Here is a 13,803-nt window from a genome sequence, read left to right as displayed (position 1 = left end):
GACTGAGACATGAGACTGAAGCAGCATGAGCAGTTGCTCTGCCAACTGTGCGGCAAGGTCCATGCTCTTGAGGTGAGCTCTTAATGCCCCTGTACCCATCTACCAAAGTACTTTTGAATCACATAATCGTTAAGGTTGGAATGGACCTCTAGAGATCATTAGCCCAACTTCCCTGCACACGCAGGGTCACCTAGAGCACGTGGCACAGGATTGCATCCAAGTGAGTTTTGAGCACCTCCAGAGAAGGAGACTCAACAACCTCTCTTGGCAGCCTGTTCCAGGGCACTTTCACCATCACTGTCAATAATATTTTCCTTAAGTTCCTGTGCACCTTTATGTCTTTMAGTTTGTGACCATTTCCTCTTGTCCTATTGCTGGCCAGCACTGAAAAGAGGCTGAGAGGCTGTACCCCTCTTCCTCACTCCCTCCCTTGAGGTATTTATACACACTGATCAGGTCCCCTCTCAGCCTTCTCCAGGCTAAATAGGCCCAGCTCTCTCAGCCTTTCCTCCTAGGGCAGATGTTCCAGATCATCCTCATGGCCCTGCGCTGGACTCTCTCCAGTAGTTTCATATCCCTCTTGTCCTGTGAAGCCCAGAACTGGACACAGTGCTCCAGGTGTGGTCTGAATAGAGAGGGAGGATCACCTTTACCTGTTGAAAATGCTCTTCTTAATGCACCCCAGGATCCCACTGGCCTTCTTGGCCACGAGGGCACACTGCTGCCTTGTGGTCAACTTGTCATCACCCAGGACACCCAGGTCCTTCTCTGCAGAGCTGCTCTCCAGAACAGCAGTCCCCAGCCTGTACTTGTGTCTGGGGTTATTTCTCCTCAGGTGCAGGGCCCTGTGCCCCCTTCCAGACACAGGTCAGAGAAGCGTGGAGCTTGGCCTGCTCCCACAGACCTGGTGACAAGCAGGTCCAGAGCAGGAGCATTCCTGAAAAAGCCAGACTGACCCAGCAGCTGCCCACCAACCTATGCAGAAGCTGTCCAAGAAGCAAAAGTGATTTTTTTTTGTCCAGAAGACAAAAATCACTTCTGGGGTGAATGCATGGGAGGGAAAAAAAAAAAAAAAAAAAAAAAAATAAAAAAAAAAAAAAAAAAAAAAAAAAAAAAAAAAAAAAAAAAAAAAAAAAAAAAAAAAAAAAAAAAAAAAAAAAAAAAAAGTGATGTTTTTAAATGATTAAATCTGCATATTGTTCACATTACTCTTTTAAGTTGGGAAGGTATATTTTTGCTTATTGAAACTGCCATTGTTTTAATAAAATATGTAGCACCTCTCAGGGAAAGGGCAGATCAGAAGACTTAGGCTAAAAACATATGCCTTTTTTTTTTTTTTTAAAGTATTCACTTTATATAAAGAGCAACAAAAATGACTATTTCTGAAAGCTTGAAATGTCAAAGAATCAAATTTAGAGTAAGTCCAGCCTTGCTAAGTTTCACCTAAACATTAGTTTAAATAATCACAGGGATGATCTACTTAACTTGTCCTTATTTCCTTGTCTCCAGTCTACTATTTGGGAAAGTTGCATTACCTACAAATAGAAAAGTATACAGTTCATCTCAAAAGAGAGCCAATAAAATGGTAATATCTGAAATATTTCTGCTGCAATACATCTTAGAGAAAAAAAAATACTGGTCTGTTTTTCTTTATTTTTACTTTTCAACATGTGCAAAGTTTGTTATTTCTCTCTTCATATCCTTGTGCTGGTAAAGACAACTTAAGCAGTATGTGCAAGATCTAGAGGGACAGAAAAACTAATTCCATTTTTTTTTTAAAGGCTCAAAATAAATTAAGAGATTTCTCTATAAAAAAAAAGGTGTCAACATTTGAACATTTCGTCACACATCTACTCAAGACTGAGAAAAAAAATCTCCTGGGAAAGGAGCGATCTCAGATTTCCAAATAAGAGAATTTCTAGACCTAGGAGTCCTTAAAATTGCTTGGATCACAGCTTGCTATATGCCACACTTCTGATGGGTTTAACTCAGGAAAAAAATTTCAGCAAGGGGAGAGTGGGGGTTTAAGAAAGGAGAAAATGAACAATCCTTTTCTTTGACATCTTTTTCTTTGACTTAAAAATGGAAGGACATTGAGGGTGCAGAAAGGACATGTTTCAGAAGCTCTTTCACTGGAACTCTAGCAAAGAACAGTGTCCAGACGAGACAGACGAGACAGGCAAATTTATGACCATTTCAGGTATTTTTCTCATCACTGATATTTGAACAAACTTTTACAACACAGATCTTCAGCTTGCCCTCAAATGCCCTCAATGTGAGCAGATACAGGCAGATAAACAGCACATACTMATTTCTCTATATACTACCATCATGTTCTTTACTTCTTAGCAGCACTTGGAAGAGGAGTAGGGTGACCATTCATGAGGACTGCCATGTTCAAAATATTAACAGCTTCTCATCTATACTGAATATACTACTGTAGACCGACCAGAATCTGTTCAAATATCTAAGCAGTGACCTCAGTTAGACTTGCCTGGTAGTGAAAGCTTCACATTAGACAAATATGAGCCAGGGTGCAGCAATATGCACATATGGTACAGACCTACAGTCTGCCCAGCAATATTGCTAATATCCCCCAGTGCTGAATAGCCTTAAACAGCTGCTGTTTCAAATAGCTGCTAACAGAGGACCATTTACTTCTTTCTCATCAAGTTGTGTAATTCCTCCCTAAAAAATTACACTGGCCTGAAGCCCAGGAGAGGCAACAGTTAGCCTGGACCAGGGAAAGATTTATGGTCTGAAGCATCCTCACTCATCAGGAACAAAGAACGATGAGCAATACTAACTTACTGGAAAATCATCTCCACTTTCTTCCATATTACACAAACAGGAATTCCAAAAAAATCAAAAAGTGAATATTAGGGTTGGCCTTGGAGGGACATGCTTTGGATGGACAGCTTATTGAAACAGCGTTGCCTTAAGCAAAGACAGGAATATAGCTGTCACTGTGTTTAATATGATACTAACTATACTGAGGCATTGCCTAATACCTCAAAAGTAGTCCTCAGCTGCATTAAAGTTTTTCTTCCAGGTCTTTTAATCCATTATTTTTGCTTGTGTTTCAGTGAAAGGACACGGTTTTCTTCCTTCTTCTGATAGGGTGACACTGCGTGATGAATTGCCACCCAAAAGAGTGACACTGCTGATGAAATACTGCTTCAGAGAAATATCTGTCAGATAAGCCTTCTATTAAGGAATGACTGAACCATCRAATTTTTAATGTCACCTTAGCCAGGTAACGGGCATCAACTTGGCTACTAAATGAAAATTTGGCACCTCATCATTGCAATAGGCAGTACTCCAAAGCAATCAATAAGAGGGATATCTGTCATCATCTCTGCACATAATAATACAGACTGTTCTCAATGATCAGTCAACTAATATGTCCAGAATGCCACAAGTGACAAAGAAGTAAAATCAGCTCACTTAAAATCATGACTTTTTTWAAAAAAGAACATTTTAACTATGTGTGTATGTTGCATATATGTGTGTGTGTTTATTTTTATTGACATATCTGAAAACAGGGCAAAGGAATGAATATTTTCACTGTTTTGGCACTGCAGTTTTCTCATTATTGAAACCAGTGAATGAGCAGATTCTAATGAAAGAAGTCTCAGTCTGCACCTTTTTTTATAAATTCAACCTTTTTTCCCCTGAAAATAATAACAAGAAATATTAGAAAGCCTCTGGAAGGCAAAGGTTCACTCAGAAAGAAAGAAACGTGAATACCTTTGTTCAAAATTTTCCATGGGCACAACAAGTATTTTTCCCCCTCTGTGTTATGTTTTGAACATAAATGAGAACATTTCCATCACGAGAAAGGCTCTTAGACCATCACATTTGCATTGCTTATGTAAATGTGATTTGTAAATCTCTCAAAGAAATGATTAACTCAGGGAATGATTATTAAAAAAATGATCACAACTTCAATATCATGTGAAATAAGATGGATTCATCATTTCTCTTCCAAACCTCTCAACCCTTAGCAAGAACAACATTCATCAGAACAGCATTTCCCTTCCGACAAACACAAGTATCTAGAAATGACTAAGTCTTAGGTCCTATGACAGCTTGTGTGTTGGAAGCAGCTTCCATGAACGGTTTCCACCAGGGAAGCTTCACCAGGTGCCAGGGACTTTCAAAGAGCTCTGTAGACTGGGTCTGAGGAGTCTGTGCAAAGCACCCTGCACACGCACATGGACTCTCACCTTGGGCTTTCGTTTCAGTGGGCAGGAGGGGTGACCTCCYCTGATGCCATGAGGTTTTCAAGCATGAGTTTCCCTGGGTTTCCCCTCCTTAAGGAGGGATTTGGAAAATAGCACTGCACACTGGGACTCCATGAATTACTGTGGTGAATCAATGCAGGAGCTAGACCAGAAACTCAGCCTCTCCGCCCCTTGTCTTCTGTCTCATTCCTTCTTYATTTGTTTTCCATGCAAGCTGCAGTCCTATGGGACTGGGTGTGATGTTTGCTACTACAGTTGAATCAACTGAAATCTCAACAGTGAAATTCCTGTACTTGCTTTGTTACCACTGCTACTATCTGCCAGGCACCATAGTGCAAGCATCTTCTCTGCCCTGGCAGCTGATTCCCTAATGGAAACAATCAAAAGAATGAAGAGAGAGAAGCAGGGMCGAAAGCAACAACTCAAATGAGGTTGTTTAAAATACTGATAGAATAAAATAAGCTCAGCTAGCAGAAAAGTTAACTTGGCAAAGTTCCTTCCTTTGACTATTTAAAACAGTTCTCTCAGAAACATTTCACAGTATTAGAAATATTTCTGAATTTAAATTCTGAATCACCTTTTTTTTTTTCTAAAAAACCAAAATATCTAAACTGTAAGTGGGACAACTTTTAAACACAGATGCATGAAATGGGGCATTGCCCAGTGATGAGTGTTTGGAAACACTCATTTTTACATGAATGTGCCCCCTAAGCAGTTGCAACTTCAGAGAGGAAAGTAGTTACGGTGAGAAAAACATATATTATATTGGGGTCAAATTGGTAAAATGATTCATGAGCCTCAGAGGGCCAAAGGTTGAATTGACAGATATCATCAGAAGTTCAAAAGCCCAGACAAATGACTAGAAGCCTTTTTTGTTCTGTAGAACAGGTTGGAATTCTAATTTAGACAGCTTTTGTTCATGGTGCTGAGTCACTTTGCTCCCACTTTAATGTAAGTGATGAATTAAATGATGAGGGCTGAAGTTTACATGAGTAAAAAAGTCAAAAAGGGTATTATCGTCTTCCTCACAGAGATCTATAGAATACAACATAATTTTCAAGAGTCACAGACAACTCATATATTTTACACTGCTGTCTTCAGGTCTATGAACCATCTGCTTCTGAGGATCTGGCATACTCTTCTTGCCATCAGTCAGATCCAGTGTTAATTCATCTGTGGATTATGGTTACATCTGCACGATAGATTTATGTGGTACAGTAAATTGGGAAAACTTCCAGGGATGGTTGCAGCACTACTGGAAATGACAGCTCACCAAGCACTTGTCAGGAATACCGAGGAGTACAGAAAGCCATGTCCTTATCTCAACTCCATCTCTGTTTCTTTTACAAGAGAAGACATGGTCCTACCAGCAAAATTTAAAGGAAATTTGGAGCAAAATCTCTGCAACAACTGGCAGGATTTTTTTTTCCCACAACAGAAGGAAATCTAAGGCTAAAAGTGAACACTAGTAAAAGTGTTAGTTCTTGCTTTAGAGAGCACATATGATCTCTATATGAAGCCTTTGTTATGAGTGATAATTGTCCCTTTTAAAAACCTGATCTGATTCTAGAAGAGTGCTACCATAGAGGTCATTGTTTTCACATCTTTCTATGTGCTTTGGAAACTTGAAATCCAGTCACTCTAAACTGGTCTTTGGTATTTGTGCTGCTTTTTCAACATGTCCTCCACAAGGGATGCATCTTGTGTCATGGACTGTTTTTAACTCACTGCTCTCTATGTTCACACTTATCTGCCAGTTATCTTTTCCCCTTCTGYTTTTTACCATGTGAAGGGTAAGGATGCCCTTCAGGTTCAATTCCTCTCTTTGCTTAMTTTTGCTGAACATACCTACGTAARATACTGACCAATGTCTRATACAACCATGCAAAAAATATATGCAAAAAATGCTTCCATGCCTGGTTTCTGCATGTGCGTATTCCTGATCTGGACTGCTCTGGAAATTACCTCCCAAAGGAAAGAATAACCATTTGTCTAGGTATAAAATGCACCAGCCCTTGACACAGAGGATGGAGCACAACTACGTAGTACCTATCTCTTTGGAAGTATCAAACAACATCTTTGTGTCAGCTGTAAATATGTCCAGCACTCTCAATGCTTGCTGCTAGTAAAGAAGGGGCTGTTGGCAAAAARCAGGATCAACCCTTCATTGGTATTGACTGTACACAAAAAGCAGGAAACATTCCAAATTACTTTTTTTTTAAAATGTTTTCCCCTCTAAATTACTGTTTGAATTGGATAGAATTGTAATGAGTAGCAGATAGATAAAAAGAAAAAATGTTAACAAAGTGACATTCCCAAGCTACTAGTTCACTGTATTTTTTAAGGAAGCAATTAAAAACATGTTGAATTCTTTAGACATTTCACCAAGTGATTTTGAAAGAAAACAAAGGAGAAAGGAGGGAGAGAAGGAAGAGGCTAATGAGAAGAGAAAAAGTAACCCAGATTACAGAGGCAAAACAAAACGGAAGAATTATAGGTAGAAATTCGGAAAAGTTGACTCAGACCAAACTCAGTGACTATAAGGTCACAATTAACAGTGAATATCTTCACTTGTGACTTTAATGATGATATGTAATTGCTAGAATGACAACACAAATATTTAAATGGTATAAATTTTACAGAAACTTGCAAATGATGTGTCMAAAAATATTGGCTTGTTCATCTCAGAGAGTGAATAAATACCAAATCACTTTGAGCTGACCAGATACAGAAATGCTACCATTTCCACAGCTGTTCTTTCTATAAAAAAGTAAACAATAAAAACTAACTTGCCTTAATGAAAGCATTTCTTTCATTTTCAGTTTATGTGAGATCTTTCCCTTTCTACCAAATACATTTCAAATAAATTCACATTTTAATATGCATATCAAAAGAGATTTATTTCAGAATAATCAAAACAATGAACCAGTGAATCTGCAGTAAAACATTAAGTTTACACTATTTAAGTTGCAGTCCGTAACCCAATCTAGCCTGAATTCATAACTATTCTTGACTCCTCAGTTGCATCTTTAGCTAATGACTTTTTTTTGTTTCTGAGGAATATCACCAGTCTCGAGACATGTCAATTGCAATTTAGAGATAAATTAAATCAAATGTTTTGCAGACAGAATTTGAATATGATTACCTCCCTCACCATCTCTTCAATATGATCTTGTCAGGGAGCATTTCAAAACAGAGGCTGAACTCCCCTCTCGCTTAAACTAGTGTGAATCAGAAATCAAAACAGATAAATTTGTGCAGAAATGGTGCCAGTGATTACAACAGATTTTYGCGTGAAATATTCCTGACATTTGCAGGCTTGCATTTATCAGTCTGTACATTTGTTGCACCTGTATGCTAGATGCAGAATTTGACAACCTTTAAAAAAGCCATCAGTGATCCAAGCCCTCAGATCCTTAGCCTGGAATTTGTTGGCCATCATAAATCCTCCGTCAAATGCCTCAGTCAATCTGCTGAATATTTGCCGAGGCTTCAAAGCAGAGTGGAAGCATGAGGATTAGAAAATGCTACAAGGGGTTGTGCATTCTTCACTGATTACAAATACCCTTTGGATAGAAACCCCAAGTAAACAAGAACCAAATAAAAAAAAAAAAAAAAGAATGCACAAAACCCAAGAGAAATTCAGTATATTCCTAAAGATCTCACTTTAAAAGGCACAGAACTGGCTGTACCCAAATTCCAAAGCAGAATTAGGAAACAGCTAAAATTATCAGTCCTGCTTTCTAGATGATGGTGCTCCCTGGCTCAGGCAGTGGGACATGCAGGGCATCCAGGGGCCATGGGCAGCTCGGGGCGAAACGCTGCATTCAGACACTGGGACCACTCTGCTGCCTCTCTAAGCACAGCAAGAACAAAATATGGGCAAAAAAAAAAAAAAAAGGGAAAAAAAATTGCCCTTTTTTTATTTTTTTCCCCTCTCAACAGACTATCTGTACCCTGAAGTGATGATTTCAGGCCAAACTACACTGCTGCCAGGATTTCAATGGCTGTATTCGGCCGGAGGACCAGCCAGCCTGAATTTAGCAGAGAGCTACRGCACTTCTGTATGGTTATGAAGCAATCTGCAAAAATGTATGGCAGGAATAAAATCTGCTATTGCATTCTGTAGTGTGGCCTGAAAACTTTACCACAAAAGGTAAGCTTCTCCTATAAAATTCCATAGAAGCTCTCCATAAAAGAGAAGAAAAACTTGGAGAACAGCAGGTAACACCATGGCAATCTGCTCTTCCCCACTAAATTTCCTCCCATTTTCCCCGTGTTTCTAAGCATTCTGCCCAGCTGTTGGGTTTCTGCTCTGCCCACTCCAGTTGGAGGCCTGACTCTTCTCTCGGATACTATTTCAATGCTGTTCTGGGTAAGAATTCAAGAAACAGGGCAGATGCAGGGCATATTTTCAGATTTCATCCATAATCAGACCTATGACACTTGTCTTCCTAACAACTCCTTCTCACTATTCCCCAAGAGTGAGAATGGGAATAATAGTAGGAGGGTTACCCGAGCACTGCTACAATGAGAAGAACTTAAAGACATGTCTTGTCTTTACAAGGACAATGAGGTAGGAAAACTTAACTGCATGTAAGATTAATTCCACAGAAGGATTTTAGTTTGGAAAAAAGAAAATTATATGATAGTGTAGAAGAAATCTAATGAGTAAGTGACTTCTGGTAAAAGCATTCATTATTGTCTCCTGTGCTTGAACAAGTAATAAATACCCAGTGTGCAAAAAAATGTTATCCAAAAGTCAGTAAAATCTGAGAAACCATATTTCTACAGAGCATATTCCTAGCTTGGAATATTTGTGAGCCTCCATTTTTGTAATCTTTCCAAGTTTGCATATTATATTGTGATAGCAGCTTTGTAGTTTGATAGTTGACTGCAAACAAGGAGGAATGATGTCTCCCAGCACTGAGCAGTAGTTTTTGCATTTCTRCACTACTAACACACTAAACATACTCTGCCTCTAGTTCAAATACTACAGTCCTTACTAGGAGCCATTGCAGACAGATCAGCAAATGCACTGCATAAGGTACAATAAGTCCATGCTCTGAGGCCATAAGGTGYAACGGCAGCTTGGTGGCTTCAGTTTTATGTTTGCTTGCTTATTGATTTGAGGAAGTATGCAACAGTGGAGATAACGTCTGCAAAAGCATTTACTATTTAAACAGGGATTTCAAAGCTGTTTAATATAGAGATTACTGACCTTTTGGAGGGGTTGTTACTACCTCCTAGATGCCTTTGGTTTTACAGCCTTATATGCTACGAGCTGAGTCTCCTGCTTGAAGCACTTTTGGAGCGCTCATTCTTTGGTAGATCCTTAACATGACAAACCATAATGGYTCCTATGCAGACATCTCCATTTTTTGAGTCAACGACTGCAATGAACCTTTGGAGGCTCCTGCAAACTTGTAGCAAATGTAGCTGCCAAGCTGGCACTTTGAGTCCACAGAGCTAAAAATACTTTGGGGCATTTTTGTTGGAACAGTGTACAAACCACCTTGCTGAAGGGAGCAATTTTTATGCTTTCAAGAGGCTGTTCTGTTTGTTTTAGGAGCTCACCAATCGTGCTAGAGTATATATGTCACCAACTAATGGTCCAAAAAGTATCCACTACCAAATCAAGTAGTTAGGGAAAAGCAAAAAACCCTCTAGAAACAACCAACTTTGAAATAATAAATCTTTTTTGCTTTGTAAAACTAAATATAGCAGAAATCTCTTGGGAAAGAAAGAAGAAAAGGATAAGAAATGGAAAAGGAAAATAAGAGGAAAAGAAAAGTAAAAGAAGGGAAGGCAAGGCAAGGCAAAACAAGGGGAGAGGAGAGGAGAGGAGAGGAGAGGAGAGGAGAGGAGAGAGGAACACTTACTCTAGTGGGTCACAGTAGTGGGTCACAATTGAGCAAAGTTTTTTTTTCCTTTGTAGTCTCAATGATAAACACAAAGAACTTTTTTTTTTTTTGGATGGAAACATTTGTCAGTCCTTCTGCCTTCATAACTATAATAATGTACCAGAAGGTACTCTAACCAGATTTACCTCATTTATTCAAGTGACTTTATCCCATAATAACATTCAACAAAAATAAACTCTTGAAGAGTCAAAGAAATTCTTTTCTTATTTCACCCACACTTGGAGTCATTTGATATAGAAGTGCATGGAAAAGAAACTCCAGTAAGAGACTATTTATAGCTAAGCAGAAAGCAACTGTTTTTTGGTGTTTTTTTTTTTTTTTTGGTTTGTTTTGTTTTGTTTTTACTTTGTGCACATGATGGAAACGAGCCTACTGTAAACTGTTTTGACTGGACAAAATGAAGATCCCAACTCAGATAAGCTTTTGCAGTCCCTTTGCACGGACAATAAATCTAGATGAGCAAGTACCTCTTTCCATTCTGTAACAGCCTCCACATTCCGTGATGCTGTTCTAGCCCCAGGAAATACATATAAAATATAAGGTTGTTGCATTGCTGAGATGTAAATAAATCYTTCATTTCAAGGTTGAAGTCTAAGTTTCATTGGGTTCAAGTCTGGTTGCAGACAGCGAGTTCCCCAGGTGTCAGGGCCAAGTTCCACCCCCAGCTCTGAAATTCCCCTTCCCGTGACTTTACTCCATACACATCATTACAAGGTCATCACTACAAGGCTCCCTCTGCCTGCCCTTACACCCTAACCCTCACTTTTTCTGTRTGAAGCTCTTGTATTTTGTCTGCCACCTGATTCCTTCACAGCCCAACAAGGTAGACCTCCAGGTCTGCAGCTCACTTCGCCCAAGCCCCGGGGAAATAACTGCCACGTGGCACTTACCTCTCCTTCTCTGGGCCACGGCCTTCCATTCTGCGTGTATTTGCTTTGATTCTGACGCTTCTTTTGCCCTCCGTCAGCAAATTTGCACAGCAAAGGCTCAGTGGGGGCTGTGAAGACAAGAAACCCAGTCTATATTAGCATCCCCCCCAAAGAAAGTGATTATACCAGCAACAGTAGTGCTTTGTAATACAGATCTTTTGAAGTAAAATCTTGCCTTCTGCAGATTTTTTTGCCTTTTTTAGCCTTGACTCCACTGGCAGCTGTTCTTACTAACTAAGCTTCAAAAAATATATACTGGCAGCCCTTAAAAGAATCTAGCAAATATTGTTGAAAAAATAATCAGCCTACGCAGAATGTTAAGTTGCTATAGTGGAATAGTGGAGTCAGACATTAGTTCCAGCTTAGTTAGACACATATTCATGACCAGCATTAGTGCAAGATAAACACTGCTTTACTAAAGCAGCTTTCTGTCTTTATTGTAAAAACTTTGCAAGAATCTGTTTAGGGAATAAGTGCTTTCACTATTTTCGTGTTTCTTAGCACTCCATCCTTTAAAATCTGGGTAAATGGAATATAATAAAGTCTTTTGCCAAGCACAGTTCAATTAGCTTTCTTTTCCTCTTAACTTTTCTTTTAAGAGAGTTGGCAGCTGAGAAAACTCTTTTCCTCTCCAAACAGAGGTCTCTGAGTGGTGGAGCCTGGTGCCATGTCGAACAGCGCAGATTTGCAGAGCCCCAGACCCAAACAGGGAGCTCAGTCTCAAGCCTCTTGTGAAGAAACCAGCACATGTCAATTGGTTACAACAGGAAGGGAACTTGGTGTCTTTTCCCATCCACCCAACTCCTAAAATAGCTTTCAGCCCAAGCCATACTGAGCTTGCTGGTGGGAGCAGGCATTGGCCGCTTCTTCCCTAAATCTGGGGCCAAATTCTAGTTGTTAAGTATTATGTCAGGCTTGGCCTTTGATGCCTAGATCAACTGAGARGTCAATCATGGATGGTGTAGTTCAAAGAAATCCAAGAATGATATTTCACATCAGAATTTTTTGAGGAACTTTGGGGCTTTTGAAAGAGAAGAAATCTAGCTTTTCTGTGGTTTCCCGTTTCCAGGAGCATAAATATACTGAAAGAATAAAAGAGTTTTGAAGGAAAAGATGCAATACGGGGTTAATTTGAGCTGCTTACTTATTTGGAATAAAAATAATGATTCGTTTAAAGGATTAGGTAACTTCATAAACTATTAAAATTAGCTCACCTCCATCAACCTCTTGGTTACAACTCAAAGTAGGTCAGAAATTATAAATTAAAACTGTGATCACTTGAAAAGTGTAAGCAAGGATGTAGGCACAGGAAGAATCTTGTATCAAAAGCACAATTTCTCTTTGGGAGGGCATCCCTTTGCCCACTCCTGAAGATTTAACAGCTTTGTTTTTCATTACCATTTTACCAGGCAAGTAATTTCCAAAGTCACTAGAAAGTGAACTCCAGGGAAGAACCTATTATTGGCAGAAAGTTAGCTGTGTGACCCCCAATGTCTTTCCCCACCTCTGCCTTGGATTATTGCATCCGATTTTGGTAGAAGCGAGGTGCAGCCAACCACTTTAAATTTAAAATAATGAGGGTTTAAAAGCATCCAGGTGGCTGTGGAGATTCTCTCTGCAGATGGAGAGATTTTACAGTGCTGATTACCCTGCACTTTCACTAGTTTTACTCAATTGCGCAATGCTGCATGATTTCAAAGCAGTTACTTAAAATTCACTTTGATATGACTGCGAGGGAGGAGCCGGTGCTAAGAGAGCATTAGAGAAGGACCTAATAAATGTCACATTTGAAGCTTCAAAAGCCTTTGGTTCTGAGCTGCACAACTCTCAAGCAACATGTGATTGCATTAGGAGAAGCAGGCAAAACTCACTCTGAATGTTGCACATCCACACATGCCGTGATCATCTGCTAACACACACATGTGCTATTAGCCATCATATTCTGATGTGGTACAGCAAGCTAGTAAATTATATGGTTTGCTACACATCCTTTCTGTATATTAGCCAACCACAAATGGGAAGCTGTTGCAATTTCTATTTAGCATTTAGCATTGCAATCAGAAAGCCTCTTTTAGGCTTGGGTCTTGCTAAAGCGGGTGGAGAAGGAACTATTACACACCACTGAAGAGACCTGTGAAACAGCTTTGCTCTCCATCTAGATATAAATTGGAAAAGAGTTGTGCTGACTTCTCAGAAGGTATGGAGGGGGATGGAAAAAGGACAAGAGACTACGCCCTTCGCAGGCAGATTCCTCTACAGCAAACTGTAAGGAGTTTTCAAAATGTAGAGAAAACAAATCAATATTCTTCATTCTTTCAAGTCATATGATAGAGAGTGACAGAATCTTAGGAGTTCAAACATGCTTCTCTGATCCAAGTACACAAAAGGTCTCAGATTTCCCGTGTACTTCAGCCCCTCTTGAAATCCTTTGAAAGGAAAGCTCTCTAGGCTTTGCAAGATCAGAGGCACATGAATACTTAACATGAGTGTAATCAATCCTACTGAACAAATACATAACTACATAAGGTACTGGAAAGAACATATCGTCTCCCGCTATATCAGCAAAATTATTTCTAAGTGGAATTCTTTTTGAATGGTTTCAAGAAAAGTCAGTGGTGCTTTAAAGATAGTAAAATTTACTTCAGACAAAGAAAGAAAAAATCACAATCAGGTGTTATGGTTATCAATTCAGAAAGAAAATAC

General features: G+C 39.3%; 1 protein-coding gene across 1 annotated transcript in view; it reads right to left on the bottom strand.

The window, feature by feature from the left end:
- RBMS3 (RNA binding motif single stranded interacting protein 3) overlaps window positions 1–13,803 on the bottom strand; it is a gene marked incomplete at its 5' end in the record, with an annotated part of 630,487 nt that overhangs the window by 68,715 nt on the left and 547,969 nt on the right. The window contains one exon of the mRNA XM_026045493.1: window positions 11,062–11,168. Within this exon, the coding sequence (XP_025901278.1) occupies window positions 11,062–11,168 (107 nt within the window). The remainder of the gene's footprint in view (window positions 1–11,061; window positions 11,169–13,803) is intronic.

The sequence above is a fragment of the Nothoprocta perdicaria genome, unplaced genomic scaffold, assembly GCF_003342845.1.
Source record: "Nothoprocta perdicaria isolate Ctin4 unplaced genomic scaffold, notPer1 scaffold_40, whole genome shotgun sequence".
NCBI lineage: Eukaryota > Metazoa > Chordata > Aves > Tinamiformes > Tinamidae > Nothoprocta > Nothoprocta perdicaria.
This window is presented reverse-complemented; position numbering and strand designations above follow the sequence as displayed.